The 20816-nt window shown below is 32.3% G+C and overlaps 3 protein-coding genes across 6 annotated transcripts; 2 read left to right on the forward strand and 1 right to left on the reverse strand.

Annotated features, from left to right (window-relative positions):
* Nucleotides 1–4755: 4755 nt before the first annotated feature.
* On the reverse strand, nucleotides 4756–9798 carry LOC125874636 (protein WVD2-like 3). 4 transcript variants are annotated; one of them, XM_049555607.1, is made up of 8 exons: nucleotides 9643–9798; nucleotides 7114–7581; nucleotides 6792–6877; nucleotides 6596–6683; nucleotides 6317–6388; nucleotides 6062–6172; nucleotides 5544–5841; nucleotides 4756–5173 (listed from the first exon to the last, which is right to left on the reverse strand). In XM_049555607.1, the coding sequence occupies exons 2-7, from the start codon at nucleotides 7573–7575 to the stop codon at nucleotides 5551–5553; spliced, it is 1110 nt and encodes a 369-aa protein (XP_049411564.1). In that variant the 5' UTR covers nucleotides 7576–7581; nucleotides 9643–9798; the 3' UTR covers nucleotides 4756–5173; nucleotides 5544–5550. The 4 variants fall into 4 exon arrangements, with proteins under 4 accessions (XP_049411564.1, XP_049411563.1, XP_049411565.1 ...); XM_049555606.1 differs by having other exon boundaries at nucleotides 4756–5178; XM_049555608.1 differs by having other exon boundaries at nucleotides 4756–5191.
* Nucleotides 9799–12585: 2787 nt separating this feature from the next.
* Nucleotides 12586–16094, forward strand: LOC125875183 (DNA repair protein XRCC4-like). The gene is made up of 5 exons (XM_049556281.1): nucleotides 12586–12825; nucleotides 12915–13057; nucleotides 14107–14235; nucleotides 15337–15459; nucleotides 15672–16094. Exons 1-5 carry the CDS (start codon nucleotides 12681–12683, stop codon nucleotides 15939–15941), a joined length of 810 nt encoding a protein of 269 aa, XP_049412238.1. The 5' UTR covers nucleotides 12586–12680; the 3' UTR covers nucleotides 15942–16094.
* Nucleotides 16095–18600: 2506 nt separating this feature from the next.
* On the forward strand, nucleotides 18601–20347 carry LOC125875121 (syntaxin-related protein KNOLLE). The gene is made up of 2 exons (XM_049556206.1): nucleotides 18601–19237; nucleotides 19855–20347. The coding sequence occupies exons 1-2, from the start codon at nucleotides 18632–18634 to the stop codon at nucleotides 20182–20184; spliced, it is 936 nt and encodes a 311-aa protein (XP_049412163.1). The 5' UTR covers nucleotides 18601–18631; the 3' UTR covers nucleotides 20185–20347.
* The last annotated feature ends 469 nt before the right edge of the window (nucleotides 20348–20816 follow it).

Here is a 20816-nt window from a genome sequence, read left to right on the forward strand (position 1 = left end):
AAAAATCATAATTTTCAGTATTACCCTTTGTGAAATTATAAATATAAGTTTGTAAGTAGTGTAATTTACTCCTAAAAAATATTTAACTTTAATAAATGAAAGGGCAAGTTATGAAAAAAAATTTAAACATAAATTTTGAACTTTGAACAATTAAATAAACCTCAACAATTCTCCAAATTTGGAGAACTACTATTTACATCTCTATAAATGAAGAATAGAAAGTAATATGGAGGTGGGTTGGAGAGGACATTCTCTATTTTACCCTTCAAATAGTTTATCTATAGTATAAAATTATACTTGTAGAACTTTTTTAACACCTACAATAGCCAAAACTAGCTCCAAAGCAGTGGTTTAGCCACATCACTACATCAAAAATAGTTTTTAGCGGCAATAATATGTACATTAACAAAGAGTATTAAATTATTTACCAGTATTAGTTAATTGTCATTTGATCCAACGTTATTATAGGCTTTAGGGATATTTACAACGAATGCTAATTACTTCTAAAAGAACATTACATATTTAGCAGCAATTACACTATTACCCCAAATTAATTGCCGCTAAAAATCATTTTTGATAAAGTACATAAAGCTAATAATGATCAATTGAATACTGTTTATCGAAAAAATTAATAATACTGAATATAAAGAAATTATGCTACATATATAAGTGAACATTTATTTTTTTATGAGCGCATATATATATATATATATATATATATATACTAGACACAAGCACCCGTGCTAGCATGGACCCAATATCTATTATTTTTTTATTTTATTTTATGTGACATAGATAAATTTAGAGAGAATTAAATTTTTAATATGATTTTTAAATATTTTAAATTGTTAATTATTGTAATTTATAGTACTTTTTATGTAATTTTGAAATATTATATGTTACTTCTTTTGTCCCAATATATGTAGCACAAATAGAGTTTCAAGAGTCAATATGTTGTTAATTATTGAGATATGCAATGCTTTTTACGTAGTTTTCAAATTAAATAATACATGTTACTTCCTTTGTCCCATTTTATGTGATATAAATATATTAATTTTATGAATCAATCAAATTTTTTTATAAGCAATTGAATTTTTATGTGTTTTTTTAAAAAATATTTGAAGTTATCAATTATCATGATTTATAGTATTTTTATGCAATTTTTAAATATAAAAAAAAAATTAAAAAATAAGACAAACAAATTAAAGTAGACAAAAATGTATATGTAGGTCTGGAACCACACATGTGAAGCAGGCATGTTTACCGCCACCTATGTGGTTATCCACACTTATAGTTAAGTAGTAGTGGTGGCCTATGTCAGCACGATCCCAATATTATTAAACGTTTTTTTAAAACAATATTAAATGTGAAATTAGAGGAAAAAAGTTGATGCATCTAAGGGTGTAATCGATATAGGGAATATTAATATTTTCATATTTGGTTGGTGTAAATCTTTGAAAAATGTTTTCTTTAAGATAATTGGTTTTTTGTTCTTTCCCATTTAACATTAACACACCTCAGCTTTATCTCATCCCTTGAACTTCCCATCCCCATCCCCACCACCACTACATTATCCTCCATCTAATTCATATCTCTCATAGTATTTGTCTAAATTGTATACAAAAGTTCTTAGAATAATTTTTTAAAATTGTGCATGATCAAATACAAGAAAATAAGTAAGAAACTTACTTATTGTTCTAGAAATCATTTTCTAAAAAAATGATTTTCATCGTACCGAACACACCTAAATAGTTACTGACCATATACACATAGTATTGCATACTTAAAATTGAATAAATTCTTGATTCATGAATGGTGGATGATTGCCAAATGATAAATCATTTATATAAATGAAATGAAAACATTATACCATTAAATACTAAAAATGATACTTGTACGTATAAAGTATACTATTTTACGTATTGATGAAAATGATTCATTTTTCTAAGAACGATATTAACTCATTAAATTACTTAATTATAATAAACTTATACACTTCAAATACACTTGGATATGAATAAGTAATTATCCTTCACGAGATTCAAATGAATAATATATGGAGTTAATTTAAACACTTAAAAAAATACTAATCATACACTATACAAATAAGTAATTATATTTCACCAAATTCAAATGGAAATGAAAAATATACGAAGAAAATTACAACACAAGTGTTATGTGTCAGTTGGAAAGCTCAATGCGTGGGTCCTACCATACTCCATGACATTTCACTTTTAGGGTATGATTCGTAATTTAAATGAAAATGATGACTTCTTTTTGGAATTAGTAATGAGGTCTAAATAACTAAACATAAAGGACAACCCTCTTAAGCAAGAAAATCTTGCAATAACATGTCAAAGACCATAACATGCAAAATTACATAAAAGTGCAATAGAGATAATTAGGAAAGCCGTAAATCAAACAACATATATAATATATATTCCGGGCGTTCTATATTCACATTAAAATTCGACTATTTTAAATTCGTACCTCATTCGGAGAAAAACACTCCCTAATAAAAAATTTCATATCCAAAGCTCAAACTCAAAATTTCTAAATTTTAATTAAGAAAAAAACAATCTCATATCGTATCTTTGGTGGTATAGTATATTCTTTGCAACTCTCTACAAGCAAAGTCCATTTAAAACATCTTTCCACAACTAATGTATTAAAAGGTGAAAAACCTAACTTTGTTTATTCTAATAATATAAAAATTGTTTTTTTCTTCTTCTTCACTTAATTAGTCATATTTTCACACCGAATTTTTCAACGAATTTGGTGAAAGATAGAAGACTAAAGTTGTATTCTTCACAAAAGAATATCACATTTGTTTTCTTTTTTAAATGATAAACAACCACTATTACTATCACAAAACACATCAAAAGTAATAAATGAAACGAATCCCACATTGATGAAAAACAAAAAACATGAACTCGTTATAATGCTTGAACAATCCTCACCTGATTCAATTTGACAAATAGAAAAAGAACCCCAAAGCCTAAATTGCGGAGTTTGATCACCTGCTACAAAACAACTATGTCTATGTGTGTTTGCTTATAGAGATGAATCTAAAATTTAAAGCGAAAATAAATGTAAAGATCATGATCTTATATTTGCACAAAAAAAATATACATATTTTGAGATGAAAATAATGAATTCAATTGAATAGAATAGAACTATATATCTTAGATCCGCACTTTACCTGTGAGAGAGGACAATGGGGATCATCAACTTCAAACTATAGGCAAACTGGCTGCATAATATGTAGATTGAAACAAAAACTTGAGTTGGGGGGAATGAAGCCTGGTCCGAAATCATTCAATTCATCGAGATGGACTTTAATTTGTTGAATGATTTCGAACCAAACAACATTCCCCTCAACAAATGTTTTCTTTCTTTCGAAGAAGAATGACGGGGGGACGATATATATATAATATATAGTTATGAATTATATAGAGTAGAGAGATAGATAGAAGAAAAATAGAGCTTCTTTATTTTGGTTACTTAACGGACATGCATTCATTAGTTTTAGTTTCACATATATATAGCTAGCTTTTTATATTGTTTTTTCATCATCGAGTATTTACATTAAAACTCGATCAAATATGAATTTACATATTGTAGGGTTTATTTTTGAATACGACACTCATAATATAATTTTTTTTTCCTAGATATTTAAACTCAAAATCTCTGATTAAGAACCGAAGAATCGTAACGTTTCTACCATAATTCATATTGGTTGGCTTTTTGTATAACGTGACGTGAGCAACGGACTTTGTCTTTTTTTTGCGACTCAGATGATTTGCAGTTTCCTCTTTACTTTTATTATGCCAAATATTCATGATTATGATTTTGACACACAAAATTAAAGGTGTGTTTGTATTTCAAAATATCAAATTGGGAAAACGCATAAAAAGCGTTTACAAAATCATTTTAATGTTTTTCTTCTACCTTCGTTTCATTTTGTGGCTATATTGACAAGTTTTTCAATATGAAAGTTTTTCTATCCTAATAATCGACACAACTAATGTATTATAATCTATCCATAATATCTAGTTACTCGATAAAGAAACTATTTATTAGGGGTTTATTGAAATATAAGTTTGACTATTATTTACTTATATATATACTTAATAATCAAAGTAACAGTAATATACCAGTAATTAGCTGCTTTATAGTATTGTTAAACATTAATGTGACATTCCTTTTCCATTTTAAATTCATAACAATCTCCCCTTATGTTTTCAATTAAGAATATTTTTGCTTATCCCATAAGTGACATAAGAAATGAAAAGTTGATATTCCATGAAGAGGGGTATATTAATAAGTAATGTTAATTGTGTTAAAAGGTATTCACTGTTTTCAATTTACTTTTGAATCTTTTTACACAAGTGTAGTCAACTTCAACAATAATTTAATTTGAATATGAGGTTGTATTTGGTGTAAATAGTCTGATTAATATTAGAACATTTCTTTTTTGGCCTCCACCATATATAAGGTTAAGAAAAAGAAATGTAAATAGAGTCAAGAAGAATGACATATCTTCTATAGGCACTAATCTGATCTGACTAGTTTCTCTTTCCTTGCAAGAAGGTTATTGAGCTACGAAATCCTGTGTACGCCACTGTATCCTTAGTTCGGGAATTACAGTTAGAAGGAGAAACAAGATTCAGATACTAGTAATTTTTTTATAGGCCACAGTCAACTCTTAAGAAATCCAATACTATAAAACTGAAATTGTAAATATAAATACTAATATATACCAAGTTTAAAAGTCACACTAACTTCAAGATTTGAAAAGCATACACAAATTTTAAGATTTGGACCTTTTTGACTGTGATTTTGGTTCCACATATGTAAGTCACTTTCTAACTAAAAAGTCACATTTTGCAGAATATCTACACGAACACTTGAGCATAACTTGCTTTACGCTCCATTTACATCTTCCCCTTTTGCTTTCCAAACTTTACATCATTACTCCTACCCAAATTGAGGAAAACAGAAGTTTACTGCACCACTAAAGCACATCTTCATGGCCCCTGTGCCTCTCATTTTGTTTTCCCTCACTAAGTACAATCACTCACCTTGTGTTCGCGCACTGGATATGGAAAAAATCATCAAACTTCCTTCACAACCTTCCTTTTGGAGTCTCATTGCCAGACATGCTATGAGGCTGGACTGCAAATGACTTCTAAGATTAGACGAAAACAAGTAACAGTGAATCACTACTATGCCGAGACAGAAGCAAGAATATGCAAATGCTACTTTTCAAATTACAATACAAAATATGGATATTCTAAATAAGTAACAAGTGCACCTTAGCCAATATACTAAAAATCATATAAAATTTTATAAAAGATGAGTCTCTTTACACAGTAATGGGATAACTTACAGAAATTTACACTTATAAATTAATGTTACAGACTACTGCAAAAAAAAGGTTTTGCAGTTTAAATAAGAAGTCAATGGACAACCCTTAGAGCTGTCACAAGAGGCAAAATACAAGAAAACAATGGCTCTCACTTTATTAAAGTATGACTCACCAAAGGCTCAAGAATGAACGCTAATATCCATATTCATGTCGTCTTGCTTCTCAGTCATATATGACTCATTTGTCCCCCCTGCGTGATTGGACTCATTGTTAAAGTTGTAAGTAGCAGAACCCCGTCGGTTATTGAGACGGTCTTTACTATTTCTAGAAGCAAAGGTGGTATTTGCATCGTAATCAAGAATATGCTGATTTCCTCTATCATAAGCTCCTACATCTTTATCCAAGTCACCTGTGTCACCACAGCTCTTCCTTCTGCAAAATTTTGGTGATTTTGCACGGGTTGGTGGTGGCTGCAGGACAAAGAAAAGGAACTTAAAACAATAAGGTGGTTAAGTTGAAAAATAGCAGGGGATGTCAAAAGATCAGTAACCTAATGTGAACTTTCATTAACATGCTCAAAGGTTACAAAAGCAGTAAAAAACGTCACAATAATACAGCAGATTAAATTTATGGTAAACCTCAACTAGAAGTTGATGTTACTGTAAGTTACTGCTGATGAAAATGCAGTACCTTTTTCAGTTCAGCCTTAGGTGGAGGTCCTTCATGGTAGAAACTCGGCATTGGGTTTGCCTTAAACAACAAATTCCTTCTCATTTGCTTCATAGCTGCTTCTCTCTCTTCCTAAGTTAGGAAGGTAGAACGAAATCAAAAATATATTGATTGATAACACATTCATTAATTCAGTTTTTGTAGGATAACTTTGATTGATCTGTATTCCACAATTACATCCAGGATCAGGTGACAGCAACATAAGGCGGTGCGTACCTTTGTCCTTTCCTCACATTGAATTTTCTCAGCCTCCAAAGCTTGATGCTTCTCCTCTAACTTTGAGTAAAACTGCAAGAAGGGGAAAAACAGAAAGCAAGACAGAATTGGTCAAGCTTTAGATTTTTCATTTCAAGGAGAACTTGAAGTTCCTTTTCTATTGTTATGTTGTTTTTTGTTTTGATCATTTAGAGGGGACAAGTAGGGGTAAACAATGAGGTGAAGAATTAGAACTAGCAGTTTCAATAGTCCTAAGCAGAAGTGCAAATCGACAGCTACCTCCTTCCTTCTTGCTGCACGTTCAGAGGACCGAAATACTGGGGCTGCCGCTACAGTGACCCTGGATTTTCTTGCTGAGATCACATCACTTCTCATTGTTGAGGAAACCATCAAATGGCAAAGCAGAATTCAATAAGGGCACACATCAGAGAAAGTGAAGACTTTGTAAAGTTAGATCAAAGGAGAAAGATCATACCAAGAGGCAATTGACGAGTCTTCCTCATCAGAATATTTCTTATTATCAGATTGCAGTGGCTTCTTAAGTGCAACTGATGAAGAAACCTGAAAGAGAATATCATAGCCACAGATGAACATGCTGTATGATCTATAGAACCTAACTCCAATATTATGCATTGACTTCTCAGTGAAAAGTGAGTTTTCTCATTCACCAAAAGCGGAAGTAAAATAAAAAATGAGGACTTTGTCATTTTTGCAAGATCAAGTGCTTCGGATTCATCCTTTAATGACATAACCCAGTAGACAGTGGTCAAAACGCACATAAAGCATAGGGGAATAACCTGGTTTTGTACAGATCTCGGGGCTTGCAAATTATTTGTTTCAGATGGCTTATGTGCAGCACTCACGTCACCTGCATCATTCCTAACAGGACGTGTTCCATGAGAAGCGCGCCTCTCAGTTGCCAGAGCAAATGGCAGGGGAACAGTGCACTTTGTTTTACAGCTTCCAGCAACAGATTTGGTTATTGATTTCACGGAAGATCTTGATCTCCCGTTATCATCTTTTACCTTTGAGCTTGGTCGATCTTGTTCCTGTCTGCTATCAACTGACATTTCAGCTGTGCAGTCCTTCCCTTCATGCTCCTCTGTTTCAACATTCTCATTCAGCATATCAGTTCTCTGCTCCCCAATGGCATGCTCAGATGACTGCAACACATCTTGATTACCATCTCTCATGTAACTTGAATCCGGAGAAACACCTTGCTCCTTTTCCATACAGGTATCTGTAACTTCTAACCCCATCAACCTCTGAAAAAACATCAATAAAATAAGAAAGCATTATTTACAACTAAGGGTTTAATCATGCTAGAATATCTTTTGAGTCCATCATCAGAATTGGTAAAGTAAATTGATTTATTTGTTTTCCTAGAAAAATTGCCAGTCCGTTGTGTTAATGACTCTGCACAAAAACTACATAAATTTCTTTATCAAAACAGGTTTGAATGGTCCCATTGGAGTTGGTGAAGCAAGAAATATTTGAAGTTCTAGTATCAAAAGGACTCCTGCTTTAGAAATAGGACCTCTCAATACTAATCAAATAGTTATTTATCAAAATAATAATTGAATATTTCCTCTTTTCTGCAGACTCAATTATATATTGCTATCAAGGTTTCTATTTATTATTTAAACAACATATGCATACTGAATAAGCAAGTGCATGGAAACTTGGACTTATACTTGTAAAAAATAATAATTAGGCAAAATCTGGTAACAGTTAACTGTGAATTTTGCAGTTAGAGGAACATTTATCCTCGCTTTGACGAACTAAATTGTGCATAAAATGAACTTAAAGCTACCCATCTCCAGAAGCATGTTACGCTTCTCAGTGAAGTAGCAAAAAGGGCTAAGATTAACTCTTAGGTACAAGGAATCAGCATACTGACGTGCCAAATGTACATTGTCAAACAAGGTGGAAAAATCATATTGTTCCAAGAAAACAAATGCTCTATATAATTTCTGTGATAATTACTGATTGAAGCCTTTTGATATCCATTAAAAACCTTGATTGTTACACAAAGAAATCTCATGAAAGTAAACCAAATTTCACTAAGATCCAGGTTTTATCTTATTCCACAAAAACATTTGCTTTCAGTATAACATGACCCTCGCTCCAGCATAAGTTACTGAGTAGCTTTCTCCAGCATCTGGTAATTGCTACTGTATTTTTTTAAAAAAAATTAGATCATTTCAATCACACATTTCTAACAAAAGTAGCAATGGAGAAGCCTTGTAATACTAAAATAATGCTGGATACTGCAGTTAAAGATCAATGGTTTGGCGTCCTACTACTAAATAAGACGAAGAAAGAGCCAGAACTTTTTGCTTCTCAATAATTAATGAAACAAGGAGAACATATATACTATAAAGCTTCAGAAGGGAAAGTAGACTCCACAACACCTCCACACATTGGTGAGTCCAAAACTATAAGCAGAAACTATATTATTTATACAACATATACAGATGCATATAAAAAGGCATCCCGGTCCACAAACCATCCCCCGTTCACACAGGGTCCAGAAAGGGCCAGACCCCAGTGGGGTGTCATACAGAAACCTAAATCTACAGGTAAACACATATGAATAAAGATAGTGTAAAGGGGGTCTGTATAAATGACAATCACAGAACAGATATTTTGCAAACTACATGATGCATTACATAGAAAATGATTCAATGAGCACCTAACTGAAAAATGAAAAGGTACAACAGTGATACAACTATGTCTTACTTTGGAATATCATCACTTGGAAACATAAATTTACAAAAAAATGGACAAATAGTGAAAAGTGAGCAAAAGATCCATGTTACGGAACCAAGACAACCTATATCCTGGAACACAATATAAAGAATCTCCCTCTCCCTGTAGGTCGCGCTGAATGCAAGTTTTTATACAGAAAATCAGAATCAGACATCTTCATATCCTTTTAGAACCCAATTTTAAGAATTTTCAACACCCCCCATTTATTTCATATTTTTACCTCTATCTCAAACTCTCATGTTTACATTCTAATCAACCAAAATATCAACTATTAGCAATCAAACTCAAAACGCATTTCAAAATGCAACATCCATATATTTCAATAGATTATCACACCCACCAAATTACAACTCAAATCCTTAAAACAAAGATTGAAAAAATTAACGAAGAATATGTAAGTAAAGCTGAAAATGTAATAGATTTCTTATATAGATCTGCAGAATGTACATAACATCATAACCAAAATCGAATAATACAAATAGATCATAGTCTCACAAAAATTAAAAAATCTCACAAATAACAATATCAATACAAAGATTTTTGAGAAATCTCACCTTTGAAAAGATCGATTTGTTTGCTGCTTCTTCTTACCCAGAAAATATATGCAGTTTTTTTTATTACAATACAAATAGACAGAAGAAAATATTTATTTATATAGCAGAAAGAAGGAGGTAAAAGAAAGAACAAGAAAAAAAAGGAGCTTTTTATACTATTTTTATTTATGGATTCAAAAACAAATTTTATTTTTAGAAAAAAAAGAATAGCTAAAAAAATGAGTAGGGAAGACCAATTATTGATGATTTGTATCACTTGATTGAAGAAGACAAAAGTAATTTAAAGTATTATTATTATTATAATAAAACCAATTAAGGAGAATTAAATTGTCAAATCACCTTTCAATATCCACAGAAAATTTGTGTTTTTAATCACTCAAATATTAAAAAAATTGTTTTTCATCATTTTAAATTTTTTATTTAACATATTTAATCTTCTATTAGTTACCATAGAGTATAGAGACACCTCTAAACCAATTTGTCGTGAATATTTAATTATTGATGTGTTATGCTAATTTGAATTGTTATTTTATATTTAAGAATGATATAATTTTGAAAATAATCTAAATATAATATATTTTAATAGAAACCAAAAATACATATTATAATTAAATCAAAGTAAAATATATTTGAATAATACATGTACTTGTAATGCTTTCTTTATTTGTTGAAATATACACATATTTAGCAAGGGGTATTGTATCCGCATTGTGGTCAGAGGCAATATAATTATTATGAAGGTTCGATTAAATTATCTTTATCAAAATATTATATTATTTAAATAAAATAATTGTTTTTTTAGATGACTTACGGATGATCTGAAATCAATCTCTCTCAATATCTAATATCTTTCGAATCGAACCTGTTGCATAGAATTGTCTAGTGCGATTTACATTCCTGATTTACTTATTAGATTTTCATTAAGAAACAAATGAATAATATTAGCATAATCTTTCCAAACCCAAGTTGATTACAGCTAAAATTCCCAAAACTTGACTCTTTAACCATAAATAGTTAGAAGGTCGAAGAAATCATTGCTTTAATTTGTTTCCAATCTTTGATTACTATTTGCTAACCCTTTTGATAAAGTCTCACAACCTCTTGCTAATTTTAATTTTTCAACCCCACTCTTTTCATTTTATTCTAATTACTCTTTTAATTCTTTTAAAAAATATATATATTTAAGAGGGAGTTCCACTAACAATTATCTCATAAGAAATGTCTGTGGACCATTAATTATACCAATATATAACCAAAGTTCTTTAGTCTGGTTAGAACCTTATTATACTAAGTATAAAAAAAATGTATATAATTTTTAATCTTGGAGTGTTATGAAACTAATAATTGTGAATGCCCACGGTTTAAGAAATAATCATATCTTCGTAATTTTTCTCCTTAATCTTCTTCCCTCGTAAATTTTATGGTTAATATCATGTTTATACTATTCTTTTACATGTTTTTATGTACACTACAAGAGTTCATACTATACACACCTGAGAAATACTTGAAGAATTGAAAAATACTTAGAAGAAATAAGAAAGATCTGCCCTCTTGTTTCTCTTTGTTATTCTTATTTTCATCTTTTAATATATTATACTAATTTTTACATTAATTTAACAACACGTTATCTACACGAGTCTCTTATCATTGTTTATAAATGCACGAATCCTCAAAAAAAAATTGAAGTGTGAATTGCAAGGCAATCTCCTAAAGAGACCGAGAGTGTGTTTGGTATGGAGGAAGATATTTTCTATTTTTTTTTTCAATTTCATCATGTTTGGTTGATCAAAATATTTTCTCTCGAAAGACAAGCTGCTTAAAACTGAAGAAAGTGACTTCTTTAATGAAAGTAAAAAAAACAAATCATAAGTGACATTCCAAGTTTATTGTCCTCTCCCATACTCATCCAACATCTCTAGTCCCCACCCCTCGACCATTCCATCCCCATCACCCTTGAACCTCCACTTCCTATCTCATCTCCTCACATAGTGTTTTGCTAGATTACATATAAATATTTTTCAGATAGTATATATTTTTCTTACTTATCAAATATTAAAAAATAAGTAAAAAATCAACTTATTTTTTCTAAATCACATAATAACACATCAATTATGGATTTCATTCTTCTTGGTATGGAGAATAGTAGAATTGAGTTGATCATAGTAGGATAATCAGGTTCATCTATAAGCAAAAAACAAGTATATACAATGAGAGTAATATATGGTTAGCTGAAATGCTGAATTACTAGATGTACGTAGCTAATGAAAGAATCCCTTAGCAAAGAAAAAGGATCCTCTAAGCTAAGCAAGCAAATACTTTTTCTTAATTTTCCGGTGAAAGAGTATCGCTTGACGCACTTAGGTCCTAGGTTGCAGTGGTTCCTTAAGATCACTAGTTGGTATTAATTTTATTTCAAACACAATAATCTAAACGTGCTTTAATCATATTAAATTATAGTAATAGCTTAAAACCTTTTTAAAAATATTTCTACTTTGAAAACAAATCAAGCTATGAAAATATTGTAGACAAAATTTGTCTAACATATTTTCAATCGTAATTATAACAAATCTATAAAAACATTTTCAGTTCTAGTGATCACACATTTCTTATAAATTATCATTTTTACCCATCAATAAATATGAAACTTAAATTATCAATATCCATTTTCACAACATTGTTTCTTCTGAAACAAATATGAATCATGAACGGTCAAGTGAATGATTCCTCAAATTAATAAACAAAATCTATACACTTGTTAGCAGACAAAAATATCAAGGAATAATTACATTTTTTCCATCATGAAATCATGTTCACTTTAAGTAATTAGCTCTAATATTTTCTCCAACTAAATAAAATAGACATTCACCACTTATCACAAATAAAATACAAATATGTTTATATCACGAATTTATTTATTTTTTTAAAAGGCTTTCTCGCAACAAAATGTGACTCAAATAATAAGGCGCGGGGAGTTTCAATTTTGTCAAAGCTTCCATAGCACGAAGCCACAGAGTGAGTTGAAGAAGGAGAAGCCATTCATGTTAATGGGGTCAGCAAGTCCGAAACACACATGCCTCAAACTGGTAATTTCTAATAAGGAACAAATATTTGTGAAAGGCACATGGTTCTCTTCTCACTTTGACCTCTTCATCACTGATGGCCTTAAAACTTGGACTTGCCATGGTATTTTTCTATTCCTAATTGTTTTGCTGACCTTAGTTTAATTAGGATTCTTCATTTTTTACTGTGTAATTTTTGGGGTTTTTTTGCAGCGTCGGAGGAAGAGGTTGAAGAGAGAGCATCTCAGTGGGATCAACCCGTTTCGGAGTATATTGATTTGGCTGAAAAGTATTTAGGATTTCAACAACCCGGTTCTGTTTATGGGTTTGATGATGCTGGTACTGGGCATAAAAGGGTCAGCTTTTCTTGATTTTATTTAAACCTAGTTTATTGCACATTTTCAATTATTTGATTATTTCCTCTTTTGAGTAATTTGTTAAAAGAACAGAAGGCACCCTAAAGATGAGATTTTAGCTTAATCATGTGACATTCAGTGGCCTTTGACTTGTTGATGAAACCCCATATTGTATTATTATTGTAAGAGATATTTATCATTATGAATGTTAATTTGAGCATGTAATAGGAACAATTGGTTCACATTTGTTGTTTTTGATTCATGAGTTGCTCGAGTTGATTTGAGATTTTGCATTAGCCTTATTAGATAAGTTGATTCCTAGGGCTGTTCAGTTTGCTCTCATTAAGCACCGATCAGAAGACCTTCATACTACTCGAGCGACAATTAGGATGACAATGGGGTGGGGTGGGGTGGATTTGAGCCAACGGAGAGCATGGTGGGGCGGGGAACACACTAGCAGGATGGTGCAACGAACAGGATTGGGGGGGGGGGGTGCGGGTTGAAACAGTCATTTTTTAAATTCTTAGCAGGGCAGTTGTGAGGTGCACATTTCATATATCTATTCCAATTGACTCTAAATCTACATAGACGAGTTGAGTTTTCCTATTCTGGAAGATCTAGTCAATCAGAGTTGAAATTCAAACCCAGTACATTGTGTTCATAATGAAGCTAAAGAGTTGGATGATTTTTTTAACTAAATTGTCAAACTGCCAAACGGTCACACAGCACTGTTGCCATCTCTAAGCGCAATAGCGCAAGAGGGTGTGTGTTATCAGCTTGGAGCCTTGACCAAAAATATGATTTTAGCCATGTGCACTAACTGCTTAGATTGTTATTCTTGCTTTTTAAAGTCTATTGTGGTGCTCTACAGCTTTTTAGTCAACTCTAGCACATCTTTGCTTTTAATTGCTTAACGAATGTCCTAAAGAGCAAAAAAATTAGTTAAGGTGGAGTCAATGCAATCAATATATCTTTATGGTATTATTGCAAGTTTGAAAAGCTATGATGTGCTTTCCATGTAGCCCATTATTTTCCTTTGATCTTTGTAGCTCTCATGGACATTTGAGAAAGAAGGCACAAAGCTGGAATGGCGGTGGAAATGCCAACCGTCTTCTAATAGCAAAAAAACTACAGCTGATATCTTGGACTTCCTCATGGATGCAAATATTAGACTGAGTGTAATGATCTTGATTGCTGTGCTGTGTCTTATTTAAAGTTACAATTTACTCCATGCACATATTCAGTTTACTTGAATTTTATCAAACTGCCGTCTTAAAATCTACTCTCTGATAATCAGATGAACTTAAGTGATCAGGAGCTTTTATGCATAATATGCATTACAGCCAGTATTAATGTTTTTGCCATGAATTTTAGGATATCTGTTCTTAGAAATGTTGGTGGAGGATGTAGTAGTTCAGTATCCGTGCCTACAGTTCCCTTTCATACCCTCTATGGATTTAGGTAGTCTGGCAATAGTTGGTTGCGCTGTTGCTGGCTTGCTGCAGTGATTGGTTTCCTAAGATCTGCCTCTCATTTGAGCTTGGTGCCCATTTTTATCTTGGAGCATGAAAGTGGAATCATCTTGGTCTGCAGCTTCTAGATGATAGTCACCAACAATGAATATACTTGGAATTTTGTTTAGTGTCATTCTTAGTGGACGCTATGTTGCCATGCTTTTCCTTAATATGCCTAGACTTTGTAAAAAAATTGTGAATCTGTCCCATATGAGCCTTCTTTCCGGAGAGCTCTAAGTCCATCCCATTATGAATATTTGTATATTAAGAGAACAATTTGAAAGCATTTTTTGTTGTAGGTGGTGTTAGCCTACCTCTCACCAGTGCAAGGAAAAGATAGTATACACAGAGTGAATATGCAAGTTACTACAATTGGTTCCTGCATTTATATGTATCATATTTAACATGGTGAACTGAATGTCTTCTTTCCTTTCATTTTGATTTACTGATATCTCAGCTCTAGAAAATGTTGTTACTTCTTCTTCCTTCCATCTAAACAGCAATCTATATGATTTCTGTTATCTCTGCTTTAGAAAATCTTACCACTTAAGTTGCCTTCCAACTAAACAACAATCTATGTGGTTCTTTTGTGTGGTATGCTTTTACAGTTTTTTTAATTTGATTGAAATGGAACGAGGTTGTATACAATTCACTTTTTGAAAAATATTAATTATCTGTTTGTTTCATCTGAAGAGATAGGTACATGGTAAAATTCACACAAGTTTATTTGATTCAAATTCTCACGAGTTTATTTGATACAAATAGGATGAAGTTGTCAGTAAAACTGAGTCATTTGAGAGGATGAAGGTGGAGGCAGAAAAATGTTTAACACAAAGCGAGAAACTCAGCAGAGAGAAAGAAGAATTCGAATCTGCAATATATGCAAAGGTGCTGTTTTCAGACCAAGCACTAAGCTCTGTTTATTATTTTCACGGGTTTGTTCAGATTTATTTGATTTTGCTCTTTCTTTTAACGTTGTATATGTATCCCTAGATCTTTCTGCTACCATTTGTTCTGGAATGATTTATTTAGGCTTAGGAGCTGAACACCCCAAAGGTTCTTCCATGATTGATCATGACCTGTGTTCCTTTTACTTCCAGTTTCTTGGAGTTCTGAACTCAAAGAAGAAAAAACTCAGAGAACTTCGGGATAAGCTCTCGAAACAAGGAACTGCTGTTGAAGAGCCAGTAGAAGAGGACGCACAATCTACAGACAGAACTAAGACCTTTGATGAGGGAAGTGACGAGGAAATGAGTGGGGAAGAAGTGGAGAAGGAAGATGTTGGCACTTCATCAAAAAAGGATGATGTTGGCACTTCAAAAGATGTTCCAGCGGGAAGGGGTCGTGGTCGTGGTCGAAAGAGAAAGTAAATATCTAAGGATCACCATTTACAGCATCTTTAATTATCCTTGTTTTTTTGCTTCTTTATCTAACTGCTTCTAATTATACTTCTCTTCTAATGGAGAATGACTGAATGAGGATATGTATACACACTGTTTGAACTAGTGAATACTTCAATCATTTGGCTTTTGTGTTGTATTATCTCAACTCCTCCCTATCTTCCAAGGTATTTGTACTAAATTCTGTGTATAGTTGAAGTCCAGAGCAATTTTTCTGGAATTGAGTTGCATGTTTGGAAATTGTAATGTCATTCTCACTTTTGAAGGTAAGAAAATCAAAACAAATTCAAACAAGAGGTTCATCTGAACTTCGAAAAGGTTATACTGTTTATAAAAGATATTGTATAATTTGTCTTTGTTGCGTGTTTACTTTTGTTATTTTTTAAAATCTTCTTAAGAAGAAATTTTGTCCCTATCACCGACCTAACTTTAGTTTTATTAGAATGTCTTTACATTACCATGAGTAGGCTTTTCAAGTCTAGGTGATTAGTATGTGACATTAGATGGTGGTTATTTTGGTGCCTCAGATTCTTGTAATATCTTGCAGTTAGATATGAATAACTACTAAGACCCCTCCATTCATATTATATGGTATATTTAGCTTGAGAATACAGATTGCCCCTTACTTCAAAGCCCCTTGTTGAAGAGTATAGATAGGTTAGACGAGTATTAATTGGAGTATCATGAAGCAACAATATTATCATTTACGACATTTATTTGACTCCAATTTTAAAAAAATAAGAACCAATTATATTTTTATTTTTTTCGAATAAAATTGGAGTGTAACTTGCACACTAACACCTTGTTTGGATGGTTGTTATCCGTTGTATTGTATTATATTGTTTTGATTGTTACTTAAATTTTATTATATCGTATTGTTTAAATTCATCGTTAGATAACGACGAAAAGACTCATTTTGTGTAATGACCCATTTGGTGTGATCGCGTCGTTACCTTAATATTTTCTTCTCATTTTATCCTCACGTATTATTTAATAATTCTATTTATCATTTACCCTACCTTTTCATAGAAGCTCTACCACACCCTACAATTTCCTGTAGATTTATCATTCAAATTATGAATATGTGACATTATGTAACAACGGAGGACGACACGATCCATCCAAACATTATATTCATTAAAACAATACCGTACGATACAATACAACACATTACAATACAATACATAACAACCATCCAAACAAAGTGTAACATAATATGCTAATGTAATTCCTTTCGACAAAGTTTTGTATTTAACATCGACCAAACTTTATTTTGATGATCAAATTTATTTCTTCACTCATCTTCTTGTAAAATTTATCATTGATGTCCTGATTTTTTCACTGATACAAAAATAAAGAACAATATAACCGCAAAAAATGGTCTTAAATTGTTTCTTACATTTTTTTGGGATAAGAGTTTGAAAAATACCTCAACTTTGGTCAAATATGCTGTTGCAATACTAAACTTTCATGAGGACCTATTACCTCCCTAGACTATTTAATACCGTATTTTTTACCCATGCACTATTTAATAGTGTATTTTAAAGGTATATATACTATTTATAATTTTGCATTATTTTTATGTCCACGTGGGCAAATATATATGTTTAAAATACGGTATTAAATAGTCTAGGGAGGTAATAGGTCCTCATGAAAGTTTAGTATCGCAACAACAAATCCGACCAAAGTTGGGGTATTTTTCAGACCCTTATCCCTTTTTTTTTCTTTTCCCATTTACACTTATTTTTATTTCTCATATTTTCACACTAAAAATGAAACAATAACAAAAAACTCAATAATCATAAACCTAACTCAAATTAGTTATTCAATCAAAGAAGTGAAAAAATTCACGTGTGAGAAGATCAAATATATTCGTAACTTTACTAGAAGGATCAAATATACCCGTGACTTAACTAGAAAGATCTAATGTACCCTTGCATGAATATTATTTAATTAAAAAAAAAAATTGTTTTCACTTTTACTAGACGAAAATGGTATATTTTGGCTATTTGTGTAACAATAAGGTTAATTCAGGTCATTTATGTAACAATAAAGTAAGTATATATGTGAGCCACTTTAGTAAGACGTGATATATAAATTCTATACCGCAAAATTAAAAGGTATATCAAACCTTTTTTTTCCCGATATTATCTTTCCACATTCTTCAAACAACTTCTTTCGCAAGGACTATGCATTTCGACAAGAGGAGAACGTTTAATAAGGAAAAATATAGATAATTAGTTGTACAATAAATAGATAGAGTGGTAAATTTTAAATTTTTTAATAGAACTCAATTATTATTTTTTTTGTTCAAAACCGACCTCTTTTGGGATTTTAGTTTTTTTGTATTAAAAATAATAAAAATTCTAAACTAGACAAATCTTTATGGCTTCCAAAAAAAGTGACTGCAATATGTATGACCAAATGGATACAACATATGAGGATCCAAGAAACCTTATTTTATTCAAAACAAAATATAGCCGTTACACAAAAGATCCTCCAACGGCTATCTTTCTCCTTAATCTCACCCCATGACTCAATCTTCCTCTTTATAGCCTATTGATTGTCCATAACCATTTTCAATCACTGCAAAATTCACTCTGTTTTGTCCAAATTTCCTTCCTTTACTTCATATTTCTCTTAAAAAAAAACAATTCAAGATGAATGATTTGATGACAAAATCTTTCACAAGCTACATTGATCTGAAGAAAGCCGCCATGAAAGATGTTGAAGCTAGTCCAGATTTGGAAATGGGTATGACCCAAATGGATCAAAATCTCACTGCTTTCTTAGAAGAAGCAGAAAAGGTGAAATTGGAGATGAATTCAATCAAGGAGATTCTTCGTCGGTTACAGGACACTAATGAAGAAAGCAAGTCCCTGCACAAACCTGAAGCTTTGAAATCGATGCGTGATGGCATAAATTCAGATATTGTAGCTGTGTTGAAGAAGGCTAGAGCTATTAGATCTCAGCTGGAAGAGATGGACCGATCCAATGCGATTAACAGGCGGCTTTCTGGGTGTAAAGAAGGGACATTGGTCGATAGGACTCGATCTGCTGTGACTAATGGGCTTAGGAAGAAGCTTAAGGAACTGATGATGGATTTTCAGGGACTGAGGCAGAGGATGATGACTGAGTATAAGGAAACTGTTGGAAGAAGATATTTTACTGTGACTGGTGAACACCCAGATGAAGAGGTTATTGACAAGATCATTTCTAGTGGAAATGGTCAAGGTGGTGAAGAATTTCTTTCTAGAGCAATTCAGGTATGCATAAACAATTTGTCTCTGTTTATTCCCCAATTTTTCTATCTGCAGAAGAACAATGCTCTGTTTTTTGTTGAACTGTTTCTTGGTAGCTTATTTTTTAAGTTTTATATTTCAAGATTTAAGGGATTAACAACTTAGTTTGTGGATTGTTGTTAGTCCAAATCTATAGCGAGTATTTATATAGCTGACACCAAATTATAGAATTGTGGAGTTCCAAATCAATAGTGAGAATTCATGTAGCCCACACTAGATTATTGAATTTTGGAGTATAACTAGTCCAAATTTCTACCTTGTACTTGGATTTGTTGCACTTGACCGAAGGTCGTGTTTTGGAAACAACACTCATAGTTGTAAGGTCTGTCTACACTCTATCTCACCCCACACCCCCCACTCGTTGGATTTCACTGGGTATATTATTGTTGCTGTTGTACTAGTCCAAATCCAATAGTGAGAATTCATATAGCTGACACCAAATCAATAGTTAGAATTTATGTGGCAACTCCTAATTATAGAGTTTTTTGGAGCTTACTCCTCAAATTGTTGCTAGTTCAAATTCCATGATTAAAAATAAAAGCCATGATTTTTAGTTGGCTGACAAACATTGATTGGTGCAGGAGCATGGGAGGGGGAAGGTGTTGGAAACAGTGGTGGAGATACAGGACCGTCATGACGCGGCAAAGGAGATAGAAAGGAGCTTGCTTGAGCTGCACCAGATATTCTTGGACATGGCAGTGATGGTTGAGGCACAAGGAGAGAAAATGGATGATATTGAACACCATGTGGTGAATGCAGCCCAGTATGTTAATGATGGAGCCAAGAACCTCAAGACTGCAAAGAAGTATCAAAAGAGCAGCAGGAAATGTATGTTCATTGGAGTTATAGTTCTCCTAATTCTGATCCTGATAGTCATCATCCCCATTGCCACCAGTTTCACCAAATCTTGAATTGCCAGCCCCATTGGGGCTTGGTTTCATTCTTTATATTCTTTTTAGCAGTTACTTTGATCACTCTCGTGAGAAATTCATGTATGTTTGTTATTCTATTTGTCACTAGTTAGTCCTTTTGATAGGACTATGAACCTTAATGGATTTGTTGTTACAAAATTTGTGAGATTTACTGGCATAATATATAGAATTAATGTTCAAAAGGCTGATTTTACCATTATGTCCAACTACAACAAATAATGATAAACTCATAGACAAGTAAATGGGGATTAAGGTGGGAGTTGCGACCCCCTGGAGGATATAAGATGCAGGAAATGAGGTTGTAATGGTTTGGCCATATGAAGAGAGGAGGTGCAAAGGTTGACTGTAATGAGCTTAAAGAGGGGTAGAGGTAACTAAGAAGTATCACGGAGAGATGATTAGACAAGACATGATATAACTTCAGCTCACCGAGGACATGACCCTTGATAGGAGGAGGGTGTGGAGGTCGAGAATTAGAATAGAATGTTAAATAGGTAGTCGGGTGTATTGCTTTCCCATTCCCAGAGTATTAGATCTTAAGCTCAAAGAAAGATGTAAAAGAAGACAATGGCAACAAGCAGAAACAACAACAAGATAATATAATAATCGAG

Source organism: Solanum stenotomum, chromosome 8, assembly GCF_019186545.1.
Source record: "Solanum stenotomum isolate F172 chromosome 8, ASM1918654v1, whole genome shotgun sequence".
NCBI lineage: Eukaryota > Viridiplantae > Streptophyta > Magnoliopsida > Solanales > Solanaceae > Solanum > Solanum stenotomum.

Coding starts and splice junctions, on each gene's coding strand:
- LOC125874636 (XM_049555607.1), bottom strand. CDS start 7,575: ATGGGGTTAGAAGTTACAGATACCTGTATGGAAAAGGAGCAAGGTGTT. Junction 6,389..6,595: donor GTGCAGCAAGAAGGAAGGAG/GTAGCTGTCGAT, acceptor CCCTTCTTGCAG/TTTTACTCAAAGTTAGAGGA. Junction 6,173..6,316: donor AATGTGAGGAAAGGACAAAG/GTACGCACCGCC, acceptor TTCCTAACTTAG/GAAGAGAGAGAAGCAGCTAT.
- LOC125875183 (XM_049556281.1), top strand. CDS start 12,681: ATGTTAATGGGGTCAGCAAGTCCGAAACACACATGCCTCAAACTGGTA. Junction 14,236..15,336: donor ATGCAAATATTAGACTGAGT/GTAATGATCTTG, acceptor TGATACAAATAG/GATGAAGTTGTCAGTAAAAC. Junction 15,460..15,671: donor AATCTGCAATATATGCAAAG/GTGCTGTTTTCA, acceptor TTTTACTTCCAG/TTTCTTGGAGTTCTGAACTC.
- LOC125875121 (XM_049556206.1), top strand. CDS start 18,632: ATGAATGATTTGATGACAAAATCTTTCACAAGCTACATTGATCTGAAG. Junction 19,238..19,854: donor TTCTTTCTAGAGCAATTCAG/GTATGCATAAAC, acceptor TGATTGGTGCAG/GAGCATGGGAGGGGGAAGGT.